Source organism: Ooceraea biroi, chromosome 6 (genome assembly GCF_003672135.1).
Source record: "Ooceraea biroi isolate clonal line C1 chromosome 6, Obir_v5.4, whole genome shotgun sequence".
NCBI lineage: Eukaryota > Metazoa > Arthropoda > Insecta > Hymenoptera > Formicidae > Ooceraea > Ooceraea biroi.
The window spans coordinates 947,848-971,976 of NC_039511.1; the positions used below are offsets into that span (position 1 = coordinate 947,848).

Below are 24,129 nucleotides of genomic sequence, written 5' to 3' on the forward strand. Positions count from 1 at the left end.
TTGAGAAACAAAGATTCAATGGGACTTTTTATAATTCGACGACACTAGCAAAGTCGCAGCAGCGACCAGCTTTTGGCATTTTCTTTCGCGCGGTCTCGTGCGCATTAAATAATTCGCGAATGAATATTTGATGAGAATTTTGCATATGTGCATTTCTCGTGGCGCAATCGCGTGCGTGAATGGAACGTAATTGTAATCGAAGCGCGTGGGCGCCGTGCAGTAAATTGCCTTCGGGGCATCTCTTCATTATCGCGAATCTCCTGCTCGCGAATACCAGTAGCAAATGGCATGGGCTATTTCTTGATTTAATGACCGTTCTCCGAGATATTTACAGTCAGCTTTGCGTTTGCACGCTGAGCAGTCTCATAGTGCAGTGTCTATTATAACAGCGATCAGGTATCATCGATAAATATTAGTTAAGGGGAAAATTCGAATATTCGGGCATTCGTTATATTTTTATCATTTTCTTGATATTATAAATTATAATTCTTCAGTTCTAGCTATTTTTTATTAAATAGGACCGACATAATTTTCATAGAAAATTCAATAAGTTTTGGCAAACAATGTTCTTCACAATCTCCTCGTCGCTGTTAGAGGACAGTTGAAGCAATGTAAATCGAAAAGTGTCGGGAGGCAAAACCCATTAATAAAAGTTTCACCGTAGACCGTTAATGACCCCGCATTAACTCTCGCTAAACGGGAAAACCCGTTCATTTTCGACGAGACGTCGTCCCGCGGATTTCCTTGTTTCCCCTGCGAGAGACACGAGCACTTCGTGGCGAGAGCCCGGGGCGAGAACCGGCGAGTTTCCTGCTGGCGTAGAATGATCTAGGAATGCGGCATGCGAAGCCAGCACTATTAAGCACGTAGGAAGAGGCAAACGCGGTCTGTAGATGGAACCCCCTCACCATGGCAATCACCTGCTGGGTGGTCCCGCGATCGCCACGGGCCATCACTCGTATAGCATCCTTGTAACTTCATATTAAGTCATTCCCCGCGTTCCCCTCGCCCAATCCCTCGCGGGGCAACCTTCCGCTACATCAATGAGTCCCCGAAGGTGGAGCCCGTCCTATCAACGGTATCCTGCCACCAGCAGACGCGCAGGACGTGTCAACATGCACTCGTGGGTCCTTCATCCCGTTCATGGTGGACCGTGAGCAAACACCAGCAATGGGTACCGACCGACAGGTGACGAGCTAGTCGTCGAGTTAGCGGCATCAGTAACCGCGTGTCTTTCTAACTAGATAATCATACGAGAGAGATGGTACCACACGATCGGAGCTGTTACGATCGACAGGAGATTATCCAGACAGCAGCGCCGACACGAATCCGAAGCGGGGAGACGTGCAGCTCGCTTGGATACGTTCGAGTACTTGGTTCCGCTTAAATCGATCCGATGATTGGTCTCATTAATGCTACTGGCTTGATGATACTGTTAATTATTGGCAAAAAGAATTATAAAACGTTTTATGCCAATATTGCCAACTCTTTGCATAAGAAAATATCTTTGCTCGGACGGGAAGTGGCGTTCACGCGAAAAGAGTGAAAAAGAACTGAGAGTTCTATAATAGAGTCGTACACACGTGCGCGAGTCAGCTCGCGTGTTCGCACTAACAGGCTGTATTTTATCTCGACCACGCTCGCAGCAGATAAAATCCGGGCGAGTGGTATTTTTCGATATCGAGTGGACAGTGTTTACGAGATATTAGACGGGCACCGGCGAGTTGTGATTTAGCGAAGGGCTGCGGGGCATAGGGGTGTCAGACGCTTCGTAATGGAGTCAAATGCGTGCTTTTAGAGTCTCTTTGATGAAAAAGCGGGGCTGATTTAATAGCGACTCCGGTGCTCGGCATTATCGACGGCTTGTTAACGAAAGGGAAGCGTAATCCGGCGTGACGGGCAGAAAGAAAGGGTAGCCTCTTCAAAAAAAGGGGGAGTCTCCAGCTCGATTGCTTCATCGCTGCGAGCCGTGACAGCAGTGGCCAATTTTCGGGAAATCGTACGTCTCGACGCGTCTAATCACGATGAGTGCGTCGTGAGAATATTTTATATTAATATAATTTGCATATTTTTAAATATCTCCTTATTTCTAAACTCAATTGAAAATCCGGAGAATTATCTTTCTCGAAAACACGTAAGCGCATTTTGCTAATCGTTTTCATGAAACCTGTCGGTTTATCATATCGATACCATGAAACTGCTATCAAGTTCCGCTGTTCTATTTGCCCTGCACGGAGAATTGCAATTTTCTGAGAATGAGATTTTAGTGACACGAAGCCAGTGATGTAAGGATAGAAACGCAATCATTTTCCTCTCTGCCATAAATACCTGTTTCGCTGAATTACTCGCGGACTTATTAGCGCACCGCGCATGCAAGAAATTAATCGTCTCGGCAACGGGGATGAATCCAGCATTGCATAATAACCAAGGACGTGAGTCAAATCGGCTTTTCCATAATCTCATCGATGAGCATTTTGATTATCCGCCCACACAAAGTGTAGTAACAACCAAGGGAGAAACCAGAAACGTCCGGATATATCCTTCAACGTACACCGAGAGACAAAAGATGCGAAACCCCATTATCGATCAGCGATTTATGCAAACGCCGCTGTTAATAATGATGACGTTCGGTTGGGCGTAATTACTTGCATTATCGCTCGGTTGTATGTACGCAGCGGTGTAGCGGGAATGCAGATACACGTGGGCGACGGATGGATTCATGAACGAAGCTGGAGAGAGAGAGAGAGAGAAGAATAAGAAGAAAACGAGAGAGGCAACGCAGTGATAGTGCGTGACGTATTTATCAATAAATTTTTATTAACGACGTTGCGGAGCGCAATGTGAACTGGTCGCTCGCGCGAACGAATCCTGCAAGATTGCTCGAGTCATCGATGTTACTCCGAGATGACGATAGTAACGTTTTTTGTTTTCAATTAAATTACAATTCTATTTTTTCGGAGAAAAATGTTGCTCGGAAAGCAAGTTCTCTCGAGAAAAGAGTTCACTGACTTCTCTTCTACATTGGTCAGAGTGGTCACATGAAAATGAACGTGGTTTCTTGCACGAATTAATGAAAAAATCTTTACGTCGTCTCACAGTTGCGTAACACCAAGCAAACCTCTCGTCCTGGAAACTCGACGAACGCGTGACTCAGCTTCGCACCTGGTGGTATACCGGAAGTGGTGTCTATGTCTCTCGCGTGAGAATCCGCTGGAAAAATATGAGCAACTATGACACCCACGGGAGCACCGCAACGGGACACCTTGCGTCCTCAGCTACCTGTGAGAGAGATTAGACTTCTCTCTTTCTCTCTCTTTCCTTTCATCCGTCTAATCTCGCGTGATAGTGTTCGTATCTGCGTGTGTACGTCAGTGATTGCGCATGTTGTACCGTCTGGCGTGGTATTATCGGGCTCATGAATGCCCTCTCAGAGCCCTCGAAGACCTCCACGGCGATCCTCGGATGTGTGAAGTCAATGGTGGCACGGGGGCAGTCGGGGAGGGTACAATGAACAGACCCGGGAGTACGAGTCGCGGCCGACTTTCTACGTTTGTGGCCTCGATCTTTGCTCCGTAGCCATTTTCTCGGTTTACGTTCGTGACGATGCGACCGCGTGCAGACGCAGAGGAGACAGGCGTTCCAGAGCGATTGGATGATCGTTTTCGAGCTTGGTGTACCAATTTCACGGTTCAGATCTCGCGGTACAAATTCCGAGCTCCAAGTGCATCTCTAAAAGTCGCGTGAACGAAGCATTGTCCAGCATCATCATGAATGCGGGAACAATCAAATGAGAAACGTTGCGAGTTCGCGTTTCTCCGGTCACGATCGGCGGCCAACAAAGGGCGTCTGCAAACCCGGAAAAGCGTTGGAAAACCCACGACGAGTGATCCAATCGCAGAAATGCGACTTGTGTATGCCGCACAAGTAGGTCCTATAAAACTAGCCGTGCCTGTGCACTACGGTATGCCTATTCCATACCATTACTGCCGAGTCCCATAGATATACATCATCGTCACGTACACATACACTACCATGAATACTCTATAAAATCGGTCGACCGAGGCACCGCCGTGCGCGATTGTCACAGGCGGTCTCATCATTGCTCCGATCTCCGATCACTCCTGAGGATCGTCTATAGAATGCGCGATGGCGGAGCGAGGAATCATTCCCGGCGAAACGTCTCGCTGCGAGAAGCTCCACTCCGAAAAGTCGCCGGTCGCAAATTGGCCGTATATTTGCCGCGACGACGGCCGAGAAGATAAGGACGTCAGCCGGCAGCGTATATATTCGTCGCGAGCTGCCTGGTCCGCACAGTAAGAGCGGAGGGACGGTGAGGCCCCGTTACGACTGGACGGGAGAGATCCGTTAGAAAGGTCGAAGCCAATGAATTCGATCGTAAATCTTTACTCGGTGGATCCCTCATTACGTTACCGCGCGCGAATGCACGATTTACTCGCGATCAATTCGCGGCTGCGAAAGCGAAAGTTACGCGCACGCCACGCCTCCGCCGTTCGTTTCATCTGCCCGAGATGAGAGCCGATGATCTCTATGTGCTGTTAATCAATCGGCATCACCGATGTTCTCTCGCGAGGGTTCCTCGCTGTCCGCTGCCTCGGTAAAGCCTCGATTATTTCTCGTATTTCGTTTTATGGCTCGACTGCTCGTCCACTTTGCGAAAGCGCGTGATCGCGCGAGAGCCACGCGCTATTCCGAAACGCTACTGTTACGTCAGTAACCCTTCATTGGATGGAAGGTTCTCGAACGATCTTCGAAGGCTCCGGCAGGCAAGCCTGCTAGCCGTAGCGAGCGTTATCGCGAGCCCGGCAATTAAATAGTGTAAACATCTGCGCATACCAGCATCTTTCTAGAACCTTCGTACGTTCTAAAACCTTAAAATATATATATAATATCATATATATATATATATATATATATATATATATATAGCGATTTTATAATTTAGGAAACTTTATATTATTATTTTCCTGAATGCAAATGATCATATAGACGGAATTTAATACGATTACAGTCTTCAAAATAAGCATTATTTCTTTTAATACACATATCTTTGGATTAAAAACAGATACAACAACCATTCAAAATCCCAGAAGATCCATTTTGCAATCAGGAAATTAATACCGAGAGGAAAATATTATAATCATAAGGCGAACTACGTAATTAATTAACTTAGGTATTAAGGTTCTGTACAGGGATGTTTACGCGAAGGGCCTCCCTCCACAGAACCGAGATAACCGTCGAGACGAAGACGCGGGCCCGATTTTCCTAAACATTATTGGTGGAAAATCAGTCCCACCATCGATATTTTCAACCACCCGCCTCTTCGTCCACAATATAAAAGGGCCTGCAGAAGACCAGGGAACTCAGTAATAAGTGCAGCAATAAGTAATCATTTTCGTTAAGCGTTTTCGTAGTCTTGGGTGTCGAGTCTGATTTCTACGTTAAGAATAAATTCCGAGCATCTAGTGTTAGCGAGACTGTGGCGACTGCTCTCACTCCAGAGCCACGACAAGGTAGATTTATTTGCGACACTGCGTTTCCGAACCCGATCATCACACTCATATAGTATCAATAAATAACTTTACTTTAAAGGAACAGTTACTGAAAATTAATGAAGCTTCTTCTCTATATTTCTTGTTTTCGTTCAAATTGTTCATTCTGATTTCCTGGAGGATTTGCAACTGGCGCTGCCGAAGAGTGTGGCCCTAATTTGCGACCATAATCCTACAGGAATCCGCGAATAAATATAATTCAATTCATTTTCATGCCTACTAAAAAGGGGCGCAGATTCCAAGAAAAGAAGCTCCGTTATCATCTCCGACTTGCTTACTCAAATAATCAGGACCCGTTTCTTCTCATCCAAAAATTAACGAATCTAGAAGCCGACCGAGCATTATCAAAGCAAATTCCGTACGTAACCCGCGAACTCACTTTGAACCACAATTATCCTGATTATCTCAACATCCGTAAGGGTGATCCTCGTCGAGTTATTTATAAATTACGAGAGTTGTTCGGGTTGAACCGTAAAGAAATCGAGATTCCGAGTTCGTATCCAGTGTTACCACCCATCCAAGAGTTTTAATATACAAACAAGTTCTAATCACAACGGAATAAAACCGTAAACCAAACGTGTGATGTGTCGCGGAATATCGAACCCTTCCCGGCGTACCGATTTAGTACTAGAGTATCAACGGCGATCCGGCGTGGTCGCGTGCATGAGATATACGGCGTATCTCCGACCTATAGACGGTTCTCTATTTTGTACCATTTGCTTCGTTAATAGAATTTTTCCTTCACAAAAACAAAATTATACTTTGCTATCAAAACACGATTTAATAGTGGGGTTGAGACGGCACATTCCTACGTGCGTAATTTGCGATAGAGACCTTGCTGGGTACGTGCCGTTTTACAATTGCGAAATCTGCTCCGACGGATATTTAGAGTTGCTCGATCAATTTAATTCAACCGGAGAGGATATTTTTGAGCTTTCAGACCCGACAGTAATTCGATCACGAGAAGAGTCGACGGGATTTCTTTCCCTCGCCTCCGAAAACAATTAGCTTCGCGATCCTCGGGAAGTATCCTCGTATCTAAGCATACGGACAGTCGGAACGTAACACTACTCACAAGCGACTATTAAAATTATCGAAACTAATCCTTATTTTATCGTTGGCAACTTCAGAGAATCCCGAAATACGTTCGCTAATGGAGAATAAAAACCGAGAAGATGGAGCCATGGAGCGCGAAGGTCGCGCTCGCGTCGACTCTAAAATGGATATCCGAACGGATTTCCGGCGCTTCCCGGCAAAAATATCCTCGAAATCGGATCCAAGGAGACTAAGCAAAGTATCCCGTGGCGCAGACTCGTGTTACCACAACTCCGTCCCAGAAGTCTAGAAAAGTGCATTTGACTCGAACTCTGCCGCGCCAAAAGAGCGTTCCGGAAGTCGCGTCGGGTGTCGGGCCGTCCGCGTCGGCGATCGCGTGCGGAACCTGTTGGTGCATCCGATCGTCAATCATCGCGTCGCGTCTCTCATTATGCTTTACGAGCCGGATTTATATTTATGTATCGGCGGGGGGGACGCTCCCAAGTGTCGTGCACACGGGCGGGCCGCACCTGGACGCCGCATCAGCGACGGCGACGTGCTTTATTGCGTGCACGTATCACGCACAATCACATGGCACTGGCGCGATTTATCGAGGGGGATAAATCGCGAATCGTCACGCGGTGCGGCTCGGTGTCGAACGTGGTGGAACCGATAGATATACATTGGTGCTACCCACGTCGCCAGATCGCTGGACGACCTCGTAAACTCAGAGACGTGGTCTTATGCTTTGCTATTCGCTTACGAACTCTTGATAGATTGCAGAAATCGTATGCGAAATCAATTGTTTCCGTAATTCATCCTTATAAGAATTTCTGGCGTAATGGGCCGCGGTACCACGCCATTTGTCATGGTACCTTCAGTAATTGGAAATTAAATTAAATTATTAAATTAAAATATATTATAACTATTATTATGTAACAATATAAATTTAATTTCTAAAAAATAGTACACCTATTGCTCACATATAAATAAATATCTGATTGCTGATCGCTAAGCTGCCGCTTCGGGATAGCCGTTGCATGGCGTGTGCGCGTGAAGAACACGACGTTTTACACGAGAATGAGCACTACCGGGAAACGATTATTATTTTATTATTAATCGTTACACGCCGATTAAGCAAAGTCACCGCGCCGCGCCGATCTCCGGATCGCGTGAGATTAATCTTACCGCGAGTAAAAATGAAAAAACGAAATTGCGATATCAAGTGAGTTATCTTTTTCATGGCAGTCGGCACGATCGCCGAACTTGTCATTATGATTATCAAGAGGTATGTTCCTGTCTCGCTGATGGCGAAGATTATTAATCACGACGAAGGCGCGGTAAGGGCGATCGAGAGTTCCTCCTGTCGGAAATTATTAGGAAAGAGCATGTGACATGGCAATATTTTATAGATGAATGCTGCACTCAAAGCTAGAACTTGTCTGTAATATATAATTGCACAATCATCGTTAACAGTGCGTAACGTATCGACGACGGTGAACATGCTTTTTTCTAGTACTCGCTCGACGATGTATCATTATTTAATAAATAGTATGAACCGTACTTAATTGAATCTAAATACAAAAACACAGCGTGCAATAAATTATATTTATCAAAGTTTTCCCGTCCCGAATGGAAGACGTTTCTCTTTGTCGGCTGATATTGGAATCAATAAATTCATTTTACGTTCGTTTTCGATGGGTGCGAATGGTCGGTGGGTCTCGTTTACATGTGTCGAGACACGGCGCTAGTTAACGCCATGGTCCCGTGAGAAGAGAGCCGAGTTTGTCGTGAGCAAACGGGGATCGATGACATCGTACCGCGAGGGACTTGCGACGATGTGTGGGACTCACGAAAGAGTTCGTCTCACGATCTCAGGTGAGCACGTGTGTGGGCACAGCCACAGCACGTTTTATGTGTGATCGCATACCTCGCTCTAATCCACCATAAAAATAGCTTTCTCATAATAACGCGACGTTGCGCAACGTCGGCACAGTGCGATAGCGAACATAAAACGAAGCTACGGGAACCGGCACTGTTCGGCGAGTTATGGATCCTAGACTGAAAACCTTTGCGAGCGGCATTAGAGAAAAAAAAAGGAAGAAAAAGGAGCGCGGTAGCACGCGGTAGCATGTAGTTATTAATAGTTGCGCAAGAAACGACACGTACGATTTAGAAATAGCATGAGAGATATCGGAGATACATCGAGTGAAGGATATGAACTGATAAGTGGCCTGGTATTAATTAAGTGGACGTCGATAATAAATTCCACACTTATGAGTAGCGTTCCATTAGGTCGCAGAAATCTGCTATTAATTTTCAGCCCCTGCTCGGATCTGGATCGAAGTTGCGCGCACGTTTTCTGTACGCGTTAACTATCCAGCTTTTATCTGCGAATTATTTATATTTTATGACTACGTGTACGTTGACAATTTTTCTTCAGGTCAGTTATTAATTTCGAAATTTAGACGAATCTTCTAATTGCAGACATGCCTGAGTAACACTTGCAAGCACAAGCTTGCTCCTCGAAGCATGCGCTCGGTCTCATAAGTACATCCGCTTCAGACATGCGCTTGCGAACGTGCGTGACCAAAGGAACCACCTGTGATAAGTTCATAAAGCTCGTGGCCACAATGGACACCCACCGGAGCGCACTTGTATGCACGTCGCGTAGATCTCTGTGCTCATTTAACGAGAAGAGCGGCCGCTTTGTATCATCCACGATATACATGAAATGACAGGTGCACGGCACGTGCACGCACCCATATGTGCGACCTGGAAGAACCCTTGTGTGTACTATGCATTTTTACGTTGCACAAGCGCAGATATCAGAGTGAATTAACGCTATTTATGCCCGGTTTCTTCATACCTCTCAATAGCTATCTTCCAGATAACTAAAAATTCGTTTTCTTCATTGAAACCTCTGATTACGTATCTAACGGATAGCTATTCCTTATACTACTCACTTTTGACACAAAGTGTCCAGAATGTTACTATAAATTACCATATTCTGTCAAGTTACAAAGATGAAGAAAACTGATTCTACGAGATATCTTTTGGATAAAGTTATCGAGAGATGAAGAAATTAGGCCTTAGAAATGAAAAAGTTCTAGCCATTAAACTTTTTTTCTTTTTCCGAGGAGTTCTGAGATGTTTATATTGTTAATTGTCATATTGCCTAGAGTTCTCTGCTATTGAAAATACCGTAAACTCAGAAATGAAAAAGTTCTACCCTTAGAAATTAGCCTTAGGAAAGTCTGGCTTATGCGAAAAGATCATCATAAATCTTATCTTTCCTATTGATTTGACACGGTTTCATTTTTATATTCATACATTTATTGCAACAAATTTAGATAATTTAGTAAGATTTATTCTGAGAGTGAATATTTCAACGCACGTTTAACCTCGCGTGGCTAAAAGGTTTCAAACAGCTTGGCGATGTCTGCAACTACTGTTCGCACCTCCGCCGTCTCTGCCGTCTGCGTCTGGTTGCTGAAAGTATAATGCTAATAGACGTCACATCGTTCGCTGTATGAGCGTGGCGAAATTGCATAACGCGGAAAATGACGCGTGATTAAAACAGACGTGATCTTTACGGGTCATTGGGCGCACGAGTGTGCGTTACAATAATAAGCAGAGTAGCGCCAGGTTTTTATCTTTCTCGCCGACTCTCGTTAATCGTTTTTCAGCTTTGCGCTTTTTAGCAGAGAGGACCCTTTGATCTTTCGAGCGGCATTTAGTTTTCCAAGCGTGCCACCAAGTGGACCATAAATTTCCATCATCTGCGTCATCCCGCGAAAATGTCTAGCACTTGACATTTTATTTCCTTTCGTTTCTTTACTTTTTTTGTTATTCACACATATCACGATGTCCTCGAAATCGTACATTGTTTTCTTGATGACAATGCGTACATTGTTATTCATCCTAACAATAAGCGTTACCGTCGTTTAAATCATTTCATCTGTGCACAGTGGCATTTCAAGCATCATCAAGCCGCGATTACGTTCAATTGATCTTTACGAATTTAATTGACGCGCCTTTCATCGTCACGTCATCGGAATCAGGAGACAAACCGCGACAGGAAAAATAAAATAATATTCGCGTGCGAAACTGAAAAAGCAGGAAGATAACAATGGCGACACTATTCTTATCGATGTAGGTCGTGATAACGCACACCGAAGCAAAAAACGTTATCGCTCGCACGGTTGGCTGGAGATTTGTGCACAACTATCTCCAGCAAAGCGCACACCTGTAACAGTAATAAAAAAAATATCCAATCGATCGCGCATGCAAGATGAACTTTCAGGCACAACAAATTAAAAGTAAATTTAAAAAAAAATCGTATGACTCGAACGACGATCGATTTTGATAGGATATTCTGATAGGATGCCCTACACATGTACAATTTTTTACCGTGGAAGAGAGGAGGCATTGATCTAGCCAAAGTCGCAACGTCATCGATGCACGTCCGTATCAAAGGCCTGAAGGATCACATCGACCTGGAGGAGCGATACCTCGTTCGGTATCAATGCTCCGATGCCGCTCGGATGTCCGTACGCCCACGTGCGCGGCATGGTAAACAGAGATTCGGCCTGCTCGCGAAGAGGAGGAATACGTGAATGCCGGCGTGGAAGCAGAGGAAGAAGAAGAGGAAGTGGCAGCGCAGAGGAGGCGCGGAGAGAGAAAGAGAGAGAGAGAGAGAGAGAGAGCCACGGCCAGCTAAGGGTAATGGTATCAAGCCAGTGTCTCGCGAGCCGCGCTCGAGGCCGGAACACGTACACCTCTTCGTGGTCCACGTGTGCTGGTTCCGCCGGCTGTTCCTGGGGATCCCTTCTTCCGGGTCCGCGAAGATGTCCAGTGGCTCCGTATAGAAAAAAATTCATCTCATCGTCCTGGGAAAGTCTACGAAATTCCGCAGATGGTTTGTTCGTGCTCCGAGATTTCGTGACTGTCTCCAGTTGGCATCGAGCGATTGAATTGTTTCGTGTAATATGTGGTAGACGGATTATTCAGTGGTTTTTACGATGCGTGTGATTGTGTTAGTCTAAAAAATTTTTTTCGCGAATTTCTCCTGGCGGATTTCATTCGCGGTCGATGCGATTTCTTTTATAAAAAATTGCGAGAAAGCGAAACGTAAGTTTTTCGTGAATAAGAGTAACGACATGTATCGAGAAGAGTCTGTGAGATTTTTTAGACGTCCATACGAAGAGATGGATTACGTTGGCGAGAACGAGTGGCTGTCGATAGTGTGAGTGATTCATCGAATGTTCCGCGAGCTTGTCGCCAACTTTCTCTAAAGTCGAACAGCAAACTTGGACGGTCCGCTAAAACGCTTGTTATGTACTGTGAAACTAATTTATAATCAATTATTACTCTGATCACAAAACGTGGATCACAATTAGGCAAAGCCGAACTTCCCGTGAGTTAACATTCTGTCTGAAATAATAATAAAATATTGAAAACACCAGTGAAATTATAACACAGTTTACGTAACTTCGAGATAAATTCAACGTTTGAAAAGCCACAAAAATATTGCAAGTCATCGTGTCAAAAAATTTCATCGTTCTTGAGGCATGAAAGATATTCAAGAATCATCCTGGGCGGCACCAACGTTCCAGTTCCTTCAACGCTATATCTTCCAGCCTCAAAGAGTTCAGATTATGTAACGACTTTTAGAACCTCACGAAAATCCCGCTATCATGTCTCATGAACTTCATAACGATGCTAAAACCCGTTAGTTCTTGATCCTCTTCCAATCCAAACAGCGTTTGAAGTCAACGGGAGTTTGTCGAAGATAATTATCGTCAATCAGAGCCGGACATTCTCGAGAGGGTCGCTCGACCGTCATGACAGGTGTCCTGTGGAACAAGACGGTTTCCCTTCGGACTATGGGGTAGAAATGTACCCCGGAAGATCAGTTTGGGCCGTGCTGGCCCTCGGAGCGGGGATTCTTCTGCTGTCGGGCCTGCAATGGAAGATCGAATCGGTGATCCGATCGGAAGACGACGGCCCTTCCGTCTTCGAGCGATCGGTGACGAAGGGAGGTGTGAATTCTCCCTCGATAGATGTCATCGAGATCTTCCTCGAGTCGCGATTGATCGAAGGTGACAGGCGATGGAAACGGAGCGTGCGATCCGATCGGCGCGACGGCGGATCGCTGATCGAGGAAAGATCGCCGGCGACTTGGACTGTGATTTATGCAGGACGACGCCCGTCGTCTTCGATCGGCGCTGCTAATCAGGAACTCGACGGTGATGAAGCGTTGAAGCGAATTTTTCGCGCGAGCAAGGACGACAGTGCGCTAGGTGGATACTCGTGGCAGGATCAGCTTCCCATGATTACGCAAATTGACGCGCGCTCGAATGGCCCCGCTATCGAAACATGGATTTCAGAGGAGAGTAAGCAAAGGAAGCTCGCCGAGCGAGAAGGGCCAGTTCGTCCTAAAAAAAATGATGCGCGAGAGACGATCGACACCTCTCTGACATTACGTAACGACAGATCTGAGGAGGATATCATAGAAGAGATCGGGACGGGATCCAGCTCGGGATTGGCAGCGGATCAGGAGCGACGGGTGTCGGGGATCAACGGCGTGAGTCGAGGTGCGCGAGTTTCTGGATCGCAGGAGGCGAGTATCAACGCCGATAAGGATCTTCACTCTTCAGTTCCCCATCATACTCAGGATTCCGAGGATGACGATCATCGAGATGTTCCAGGCGGTACGCCTGCAACGTCAGCCTCGAATGACGACGGTGAGGCCGAAGAGCGTTCACGATCTTCGCCCGGAGACCGAGCATCGAATCTTGAACTCTCGTTCAAGGAACGAAAGATCGCGGAAGGTGGTGCACGGCGATACGCTGCAGGAATGCAGGAGGACCAGCTCCTTTTTTTTCGCGATGATCGCGAGCGAGTTCAATCTTCCGCGATGAGCCCCGCGGAGGCGATCAGCGATCGTAAAGATCTGCCTGGAGAACGGGATCGCGAGGATCCTGCAAGGGGGAGGCGCAGGGCGAGCCGCGATTGGTTTACGCGGGCTTCGAACCGATCTCAGAATTTCCGGGGGCGTGTCGGCGGGATCGCGACGCATGGCACCGATGATAACGGTGCTCGCCACGAAAGGATTTCCGAAGGATCCGTGAAAGTCATGGTAAGTGACACGGAGACGAAAGGATCCACTGTTAATCGCGACGAACAAGACCACAGAAGTGATGATCAATATAGTAGAACTAATACAAGGCGAAAAACACGAATGAATCTTCCGATTGACGAAGAAGACAGGTTGCGGAATGCTCCATCGAAGGATCCAAATAGTAACGTCCATTACGAACTTCCGGATCAAATTGAAACTGGCGAGGAATCTTCGGACAACGCAAACGCCTTTCAGATTTTTGATTCGGTCATTCTGCCGGATAATAAAAGGCGCAAAGTAACACGTGGTGAGGATTCGAAGGAGCTGATGGTCGCCAGCAACTTTGTGTGGACGAGTCAGGATCAAGGAACCAGCAGTAAGATCCTTATTCCGGAAGACTTCCGGAATCGGGCAGTTTTCTTGCAGGACAGGCCACGTAGAGGCTCGCGCAATGGTTTCTCGAAGAAGCGAACGCACTCGATCGTTCGAAGAGATCGTAGACAGGAAGCTGGACAAAGAATCGACGAGGACGGATCGACGAGCGCAGTCCGGAAAGCGAGTCGCCGCGAGACGGCGATCGGCGATCGACGTAAACGATACGCGGATTATTATTCCGCGCAATCGGTCACCCCCATGGCCTACGTGCACATTCAACCGTCGTATCCGGTAGCTCCGCCCATGAACCGGAAGTGTGTACGGTGCATGGTCGTCTACAAGCCGTGTCCTTCACAGCCACGGCCACCGCCCAGGATCATGCTTCCTAGCTACAGGTACAACGATCCAGCCACCAAGTGGCGAGGACTCAAGTACGGTGAGTAAGATCCCTCGCAAACGGATCACCAATCTTCGAGCGAGCAATCGTCTCGATCGAGAAATTAATTGTTCTTGCTAAAAGTGGCGCCACTTATTCACTCTGGATCACGAATAAAGTATCAACTCCCGATTGCGTATTAATCAACACAAAAAGGAGCTATCCGAGAACTCCTTTGCGATTGAATCGATGTTGCAAGGAGAACAAATTGGCAGACTTTCGGCGCACGGAGGAAGAATCGACTCTGTAATAGCTGAGCTCCGCTAGCGTCATAAATAACCGAGGCCACGCCGCATAGGGATTCTCTGACTAATTTCTCGGTAGAGTGCATTAATCACTTGCCGTTGTAATGCAATGTATCGTTAACCGTTTCCACGCCCCTGATTCGTCATCCAGTTCGGGCAGCTCGCATCGAGGTCGTCGCAGTTAATAGAATCGGTAGAGATCTATCGACGAATTGACGTTGCGCAAAATCAAAACCGAGAAAGAGTAACAGCCCGTCGCTCCCGACCACGCAGAGTGACGTTATTAATTTCCTCGAATTATTCAGTCGTATAATTTACGTGTCGTATCAGTCTCGCGTGGCTGTCCGACAATCGCGTCGCTGATCTTACAGTTGCGGGATCTCGACTATCGTTGGAGCTTGCGGGCGCAGAATACTTCCTCCTCTCTCAGCTATTACCTCTCCGCGTCGATCAGACCGCTCGACCTCCGACCTCCGACCAGAAGAGGAACCCGAAGAGCACGGATGTGGCTCATTAACCGAGCATCGTTCGAACTTTCGCGCGGTATAAACAGCGACGCAATAAATCGCAATCAGCGTAAGCGGAAGGATAGGCGAGCAGGACGGTGATACTTGTGCATCGGTGCAGATACTTGTACCCCGGGCACGTTCTCTTCTTCGATCTAAGATCGTAAATCTAGCTGGAAGTGTCTATTGATTGATGGAGAGGAATTATTCGCGCGATTCAAAGTCGATCGGCGTGCATCGAGGCAACCGGGCCGTAGAAACCGGCATCTCGGTTTCGTGCTTGATTCTCTGCTGGGTATGGTCCCTCGGAATGCGCGGCTACCTCGGAGAGTTATGCAAATTCTGCAGATTCGCAGTTGGCGGAATGGCAGTGTAATCAAAGAGTGGTATGCATAACAATGAGACCGGAAAGGCCCGGTCTGTGTACGTGGATGTGTGATATTTGTTTCTCCTCGTGTACGATCATTATATTTCGTGTGCGAATGAGAAGGGAATAAATAAAGGGATGTACGAATAAATGATTTAATACAGTTTTATTATTTCTCACGAAATGTTTGATTTAGATTAATATTGAAACAAGGTTTTGCAAGTGCGTTACAATTACATATAATATTTCTCAAGATAATTGCACGACTACGAGGGGGCTTTGAGAGATATCGTTATGTATTCGCACGTAGAGGAATGTAGAACGTCGGTACGAAAGCTCTTGAGCGCAAGAGAGGATCTCCCGTGTTTGGAGACTTACCTAATCACGCGAGAGAGGTATCTCGAGAGTAAGAAAGGCATTTTAGAGTCTAACGTGTCGTGTTAATATTTATACAGATAAATAGCGCAAATATTTAATCACGTAGAGAGAAACACTGCCACATTGGGAGCATAGTCTCTTGATATTGCGCGTTTGACTGTTGCATATTTCCGTTCTCCACTCTTACAACCTTGCAGAAAAAGAAGAACTTAAAACCGCTGCTTGAATCATTCCAGGATCTTTCTCGCACGACAAATTAATCAATTATCTCAAAGAGCTCCAATTATTCACATTGAGCGCACTTCCTCTTGCAAACTGTACAAATCGCTCGATTCTCAGATTGACGCGGTAAATTACTCCATACGATCGCGCATGAATAAACATTGCTTACACGAGCACGAGATTAATCAATTTCATTACGGGAGGCACGAATGGAACGCGCGCTCACGTCCCGGCGACGCTGGCGTCGTCACAAAGTTACGGGCTCGCGTTCAGCTCGGAGACCGATGCATCCTGACGACGACGATGACGATGACGATGACGATGACGATGAGGACGATACAAAAACGACGGTGCTTAAACCGGCCTGCAGTGTTCCCGCGATGATTCCGTACTTGCGCGCTGAAAACGCTCGCTCGCTCGCTCGCTCGCAGGGTGGCCTGAGCGTGGATCCCAGCATTGATGCGCGCCGGATCGCGCGCGTTTTAATCACCATCATCCACTGCACTGCATCCGTTATCGTCCCATTAAATTTTCTTGGTTGGATCATCCGCGCGAATATTTCACCGACTCGCGATTCTCCCCAGTCTTTCGATCAATTTTACTCGTGCCTTCTTCGTTCTACGTCAACCGCTATGTGATGAATCATTTAAAATGAAGGAAAAACAAGAGACTTTACAATTTTTCATTGCCCCGTGAAATTTCAATTTCGCTCTGTCGTCCGCCTCGGATTAGCGATTTTGCTCGGAGCACGTCTGCGCAAATCTGGGGCGTGTATGCGTGAAGATCGGTAATCGTGCGTGGAAAAGTGCACCGGGGTGGGCGCGAGATCGACCTTCAAGCCGACGTTATGAACACATACTTTTGTCGATGCACTCTTCGACAAAACGTACACCTTCGTCGATTTTTTTCCGATTGCGAATCTGAATCCTTTTGCACCGCGATCCTGTAAGATGAGAGATTTTGCCGGAAATTAAAGAAACATAATATATATAATGGTGTGTCAAACGTTCGTTTCGGTGTTACGTACATTGATCCTGCAGTCAAAAATTCTTTAATGGAATAAATTTCCTCTCGACGAGTCTCGTGAGAATGATTACGTAACATCGCAGGAATACTAAGCTCATAATGACGTATCGGTGCCGCTCAAAGCAGATTAATGTCGCGCTGTGTGCCAATGACTGGCGTACGCCTTCGACTAGAAGTGAGACAATCTTAAAGCTACAATCGCGACTAGGCGTTTCCTGGGTCTAATCTCTTTCGTCACGGGGATTACCTTCAATTAATGCAAATTACATTGCATTTTTGGGAATATGAAATTGCGCGATTCTGCATGTACGCATCTAATGTTCTTTCGCAACTCTCACAGTTTTATAAACTCGGGTAAACATTTTTCTCAAGCGGATCCGGTGAACCGAGTATGTGCATATTTAATGTACTCCGTATATTTTGATTCCGTTCTCTCCCTCTCGAGTAGAATCTCGAGTAATAAGCGACTACGATATTAATTCCGCAAAAAGCAAGATGATTGCATATTCTGCAAGATCAAAAGCACGCGCGACGTTTACACATGTGCAAGTGATATACGTAATCCTCGCTAGTATGTATGTAACTTAAACTTGATGACTCCACTCACTACGGCAACGAGATAAAGCGGTTTGCTTCACCGTCCACAACTCTTCACGTCAAATTAGGAACATGTGAATATTTTACAACGCAACATGCTTATTTAAATTTATCGATCGACATCCGCGAGATCCGATGTTCAAATTAATAATCCAATGTTAAAGTCCAATGTTAAAATTAATTAATCTACTGATCAAACGAGAAAGAAGGAGCTGAGTCACCCTCGTTTCGGGGATGTCTTTCGAGCACATCGAACGGAATTCACATGCACCATAAAGAGGAGGACCCAAGCGCGCGTTTCAATCCTGCGGCGCCGTGTTCCTGGCGTCATTCCGCTCGCGCTGCACCGGGCGTTGTCAGGACGTCAACCGCATGAGACGCGTGCGATAAGAGTAATTTACAACGAGATACAGCAACCCCCTTGAGCTCCCCGTCAGGAAGTTGCCTCTCGTCCTTATTTGCTCTTATTTCCCGGCGCTGTAACTCATCGCTCGCGCGCGCGCGGGTTTACTTAAACGCACGCACGCACGCACGCAGGCAGGCACGCGGATCAAAGGTCTGAAGACGCGTCTTATTCCTGCTCGTTCCCGCGATGATCCTTCGCGATGATGCCTCGCCTAAGCGAGATTGCCTTTGTACCCTTTCGAGCGAAACGACTCGCACGATACCGCGCGGCTTCCCAGTCGAGATAAAATTTTTTAAAAGCGCCCCGGACCGCTTCGGGGGCTTGTACGTACGCGCCCGGGAAAAAGCCCTGTAACAATGACGGCGTTGTGTTCGTGAAGGGATTCGCATCGCCGGGGCCTGCCTCCAAGAAGGGTTTAGATGCTTGCTGAGAATTATACGTATCGGAGATACCGCACGTAAAGCGATCACGCTTCGGAATTGCAACACGCGCTCGCGCGCGGCATGAGCTCTGCTTGTGTCACGTCCCAATTAGCGTCTGAGAAATAGTTCTTTTTTTTCATGCAGACAACTGGTTTGATTGGTGTTGTATTTGTTTGTGTTTTCCATTCGTTTCTCATATGGACGCCCGATGGAAATTCGATTCGGCATCTTGGCAGTAGCCGGGATGATAAACCGTATCTTTCTCGTGTTAATCGTTTATTACCGTATCTTACGTATCAAGATCTGCCCATCGCTCAGACCTCGATTCGTTTCGTTATAACGTGAGTCACGTTCCGCGGAATTCGAGATCAGTAATTTGAGATCAGTGACATCCATCGCTTGGACCGTCCAAGAAGCAACCTCTCAACAAAGTCTTCGTTACGAGTTGATGTGTGATCAAACTCTTAATCAATAGTCTCGTAAGAACAATGACGTAACATCGTGGATCAGACGATTCTTTCCCTCGAAGACTCGGAAGCCGCAACGAGGAAGACAATCGAATCGATATATACGAGGATCGTGCAACGACACGGGGGATCAAGGAGTTAGCGGGAGCGAGATGTCGGCATTCGTTCTCTCTTCTCTCCTCCTTTTCTTCTACCCCTATGCGGGGTGCAATGCATCGCGAGGGGGACAATGCAACGTGCGCCCGCGGCGGTCGGTTGCGCGCGATCGTGCGGCTGCTTTGAGCATCTCGGAGCGTGTAGGCATATATCTCGCCGGTATCTCGCCGGCAGTCGTGTCCGGCCAAACACGAGAAGGCGAACTTCCTTCCTGCCCGTGCCGGCCCGGTGCATTCTGCACTCGCGCGTTCGTTACAGCCCTCTATTTGCTCTACGCGATTTTTCAGCGGTCCCGAGCAAGACCGAGCGAGACTCGTGATACCAACGTATCACGTCTCCCCGTATTCTTATCAAACCGCGATCGCGATCATAAATAATGGCTCGCATTGGTATCGTCGCGAGTTTCATGAACGGAGCGCAGCTCGTGGTGCACACGCACGCACGAGCGACTTGCAAGCGTAACGATGTCTCTGAGGAAATTTCAGAAGTCTATATCTTTACATAATATTTGCAAACTAATTGCCAAAAACTTTTTATATCAGAACAGAGAGAGAGAGAGAGAGGGAGCGAAAAAGCATGTAAAAATAATTAAAACGATATAGTTTCCCGGGCATTATCGTTTCCATGATTCGGAGCCGACAAGTACGTCAGCACGAGGATAATCGTGGTCCGACGTTGCGGAAGCCGCGAAAGAACTTTTCTTTTCGCATTGCGAATCATCGCGGGGTGCATGATCTTCTGCAGTGTGCGATAATCCACCGGGATGCATAACGACCACTCGCTCGGCGTGTTCGCGCGCGTCTCCGGTCAGTCGGGTCCCAATCTCGATCTCTCGGATCTCTCGGGGCCGTACGTGGTTATTATTCAATAACAGGTGTAGCGCAAGGGTCCGGCACCACAGGGCCTCTAATCCGTGTGCGCGCGAAGCAAACAAAACGGATAGATGCATCACCGGATACCGGCGACCGGGTATTACTGGACGACGAGGAGGCATACGTGAGCAATATGTAACTGCACGTACTCGTTACGTTACTCACCGTGCACTCGTTTGCGAGTGCTCGAGGAGCGCGTACGCGAGGCGCTTTTCGCGCTTGGTACCCTCAAAGTGCGATTTCTCTGGCTAAATCACAATTTAGGCGGAAGTGCCGACGTATGTCACGTTCATAGGGTCAAGCTAATGCGAAACGGTGACTCCGGTAATAACACGATGCCGACCGGTGCGCGGCGCATTACGGGATCATGAGAAATTACATTTGTAGCTGCTCACACCACGCGCACTATACTCCCGAGATCGTGTAATTATCGGGCAACGTTATTTCGAAGAGGGAATACCATTGCGACAAATGCGGGAGAGGGCAGGGAAAGGAAAATATCCCCTTCTTGTAATTTCCCTCGATTGTAATGAGCACTCGTCGCGCGCCGCGACGTAATGCCCGCTCTCAACTAAATCCGCGATTAATTCAGAAATCGTATGTTTAGTTAGCTGGAATTACCCGCGCCTCTTGGTCTCTAAGCAAACTAACGTGGGAAGATTTGCACGAGGAGGTATCTCCCGCGGGAATTGTTGTAATACAACCATCCCTCATACAATATAATTCGATAGCTCGCGCAGCTCTAATCGGTCCATTTGAGAATGAATGTAATAGTGCTTCGAGGCTCTCTCTCCGTCTTTCTTTCTGCCTCTCTCACGCTGTTTGCCGTGCAATCGATTATTACGCCGCACGGAATGTTTCCAACGCGTTAAAGAGTGTTATTCCACGGCGGAGCATCAGAACCATTAATTAGCCACGACGTGCCGTGCGCGTACGCACAATCACGCGCGGCTATCCGCACCGGCGATCTTAAGCAAATCAATAAACGCGATTGCGAGACATAACTTTCCCCCGATTACGCGTGTGTGCCGGGGGGTCCATTATCGATACCCTCGGCAACCCGCGTTTAACCCCGCGCCGATTACAAGCGGATTCCCACTCACTCGCCTTCGATTCTCCGCGCGCTTTTACATCCCGGCCGGTCACGACCCGCGCGATCCATCGCGGTTTCGTTTTAATGAGCCGCGGGTGTTTCCGCAGTTTCGTCCCTTTTTCCTCGAAAACGGCCCTTTGCCTGTGTTCTTTTTTTGTGCGATTTATCGAGACGCTGCGAAACGCCCCACGTCCAACGCAACGACGCGAATTATCCCTCGTTTTCGCACATTACGAATACTCGTAGCATACGTGCAAAGTTTATACATGCCGTTCATTTCTTTTTTTTATTTCTTCCCGTTCCTCCGTAAGGGCTCGCTTTATCCGCGATCTTCCCGGTACATTCTCGGTGCGTCGATCGCCGTAATCCGAAATTACAGGCAACCTCGTTGCTGGCTGAAATACCCGCGTGCATAATCACGCTCGGTCGAGTCGACCGAATCGTCGAGATGCCGGTGTAATCCGCCGCGTACCCTCATTAAATCTCGCGCTGTGCGAATTTCGGAGATTTCCGTTTCCACGGCCGTGCGGTTCCCTCGATTTCACAGATTTGCGGGAACGCTTCTCGCACAATAATCGTCCCGGAAGGCCGCGTTCCCAAGCGCGAGCGGGTCGAATCTGGGACACGTGGTCTCTTCCCGAAATTATCCCCGGAGGAAAGTCAATTAAATAATTCGCACTCTTGCATCGTTTATCCCATCGATTATCCGCCATCACAGTTCGTGATATATTCAGATAGCCCGTGTCAGCTGGAGAAAGAGTTTCACGTGTTTCATTCCAGAAGATATACCGACGAAACGCGCCACGGCGCGACTTGCTCGCGCGAGAATACTTGACACACGGATTGCCGTATCTAACGTCGCAACGAGCGTGAAATGGAGGCGGAATGCAAATCCGAATGCAATGGTTTACCGGAGCGTGACACCATTGCATCGATTTGGCCGAATATAAATTTAATAGAGCTATATGTACCAACGCGAGAATGGCGGAGGAGAAGCAGAAGGGGAGAGAGGCGGCGAAGTTATTATTATTATTATTACGGTATCGAATTTAAATCATAGGTAGAAACCGCTCGACTCTCAAAGTTACAACAGCGCGCCGATCTAGCAGGATCGTACGAGCAGAAAAAATTAAATTACTCGCATTAATTCCAGTCGTGATCCTTTTTTCTCGCGCCCTCGCCGCAATTGATCCGGCCGCGAGCAAGTGTGGTTAAATAATCTCCCGAGGAATAACGCGGGGCGGAGGAGATGAGAAAAACCGTACCGTATAATTAACGAAAAGCTGAGGTCTTAATCCCTGCGTCATTTCATATCGCAAATTAATGATAGAGAAAGAGAAAGAGAGCTCTCTTAAAGCATTAATTTTCAGATCAATCGGTGCCAAGAGCGAAAATAAATCTCTCTCGCGGATTAATTGCTCGCGCTGCTTATCGCAATTTCCCCGAGATAAGAAATCTCATATTTCGAGCAACGTGCGTACCACGAGGTTTACGTGATCCCCGCAGGCGGGGCGAGAGAAGAACTATCATTTCACGGAGCGATTTACGATTCGCTTCTCCTGGAATTCCACTTTACCTGGAATCCCCGTTTCATATATGCGACGACATTCCGGAGCACCGTGCGTATAAAGTTTACGCTGACGCGCGGCCAAGCTTATCGGCAGTTACGTGACTTTTTCGCGAGACTCAGCCACCGTTTGGAGCCGCGGCGATGCCGGCTTTAAATCGATTGAAAGATCGACACGCGTACGATGCACGCGTCAAAGTGCACGCGCATGAGTCACGGGTTCAAATCGAGCGAGAGGAGGCACGGTTTCCGCACAATTGGGTCACCAGATGCAATTGCGCGCGATAAAGAGCGGGCGGCTGCTCCGTACGCAGCATCCGCCAATGCCAACCGCGCGCAGATGCATCTCCCTCGCGCGCGCGAGATGCAATTATTCATCGTGCGTCGGAAACCGCGGCGCGAGAGAGCGAGAGCGGCGCGTTCTGATGAATATTGACGCCGACAGTTGATTACGGCGAAACAAGTCGGTAGCAAATTGCGTCTCAACGCATAAAGCGTGGCGTGCGCTGCGAATCGCGAAGATATCGAGCGTGAAAAATTCATTGAGCGGTATCGTTCCTTAACCATCACTTGCTCTCTTTTCTCGCTGATCCAGTGTCTTTCTCATTCCACAGTGTTGGAAATATTTTAATGATATAAATATAATGCAATAATAATACTTCAAGGATGACACATTCGTGCGCGGATCGTGTGAGGATCTTTCTCTCATCTGAAGACAGAAAAACAAGCTTCGCGCTCCAGCATGAAGCGCGCTAGGAAGATCAACACTGCTCGATAGAGAAAGAGATCAGCGATATTTGAAGCGTGCTTTAATTAGAACCGCACTCGCACGCGAAGACTCCTACGCGCGCAGAATAGCGTCGCGATCTTTTTTAATCGTGCTCCGGTTGAATAGCTGATTCACGGCCGGTCATCCTTGGCTACGGTGATTATCCTGACGTAAGGAGCGAGGCCGCGGCGGTTAATAAGCGACTGAAATTAATTAAGACTAGGGGTAGGGATAAAAGTGCAGCATCGCAAATCGCGGAGAATTGCCGGGCACGTCGATCGCGCTTACGTGCACCGCGTAGATCGGATAAAAATGAATGACGAGACACGGAAACGCGGAGCCGAAGGACGGAGAGCAGACGTGCGCCAAGAAGCATGCCTCTCTGGCATCATCCCCGCGGGATGGATGCAGGGATCGGCCAATTAGGGATGATGTATTGCGGTTTACTCAAATAATTACGCGCGGCGGTTCGCGGATCGCCTCGCGATCTATTT

General features: G+C 47.5%; 1 protein-coding gene across 2 annotated transcripts in view; it reads left to right on the top strand.

Moving 5' to 3' along the window:
- The window catches only part of LOC105276484 (laminin subunit alpha-1), a 123,284-nt gene that overhangs the window by 68,076 nt on the left and 31,079 nt on the right, over positions 1-24,129 (top strand). Inside the window, exon 1 of one of the 2 annotated variants that reach the window (XM_026970713.1) lies at positions 11,327-14,542. The exons of the other annotated variant lie outside the window; for it this stretch is intronic. Within the exon in view, the coding sequence (XP_026826514.1) occupies positions 12,505-14,542 (2,038 nt within the window). The 5' untranslated portion in view covers positions 11,327-12,504. Of the gene's footprint in view, positions 1-11,326; positions 14,543-24,129 lie in introns of those variants that run through there. 2 annotated transcript variants of the gene reach the window in all.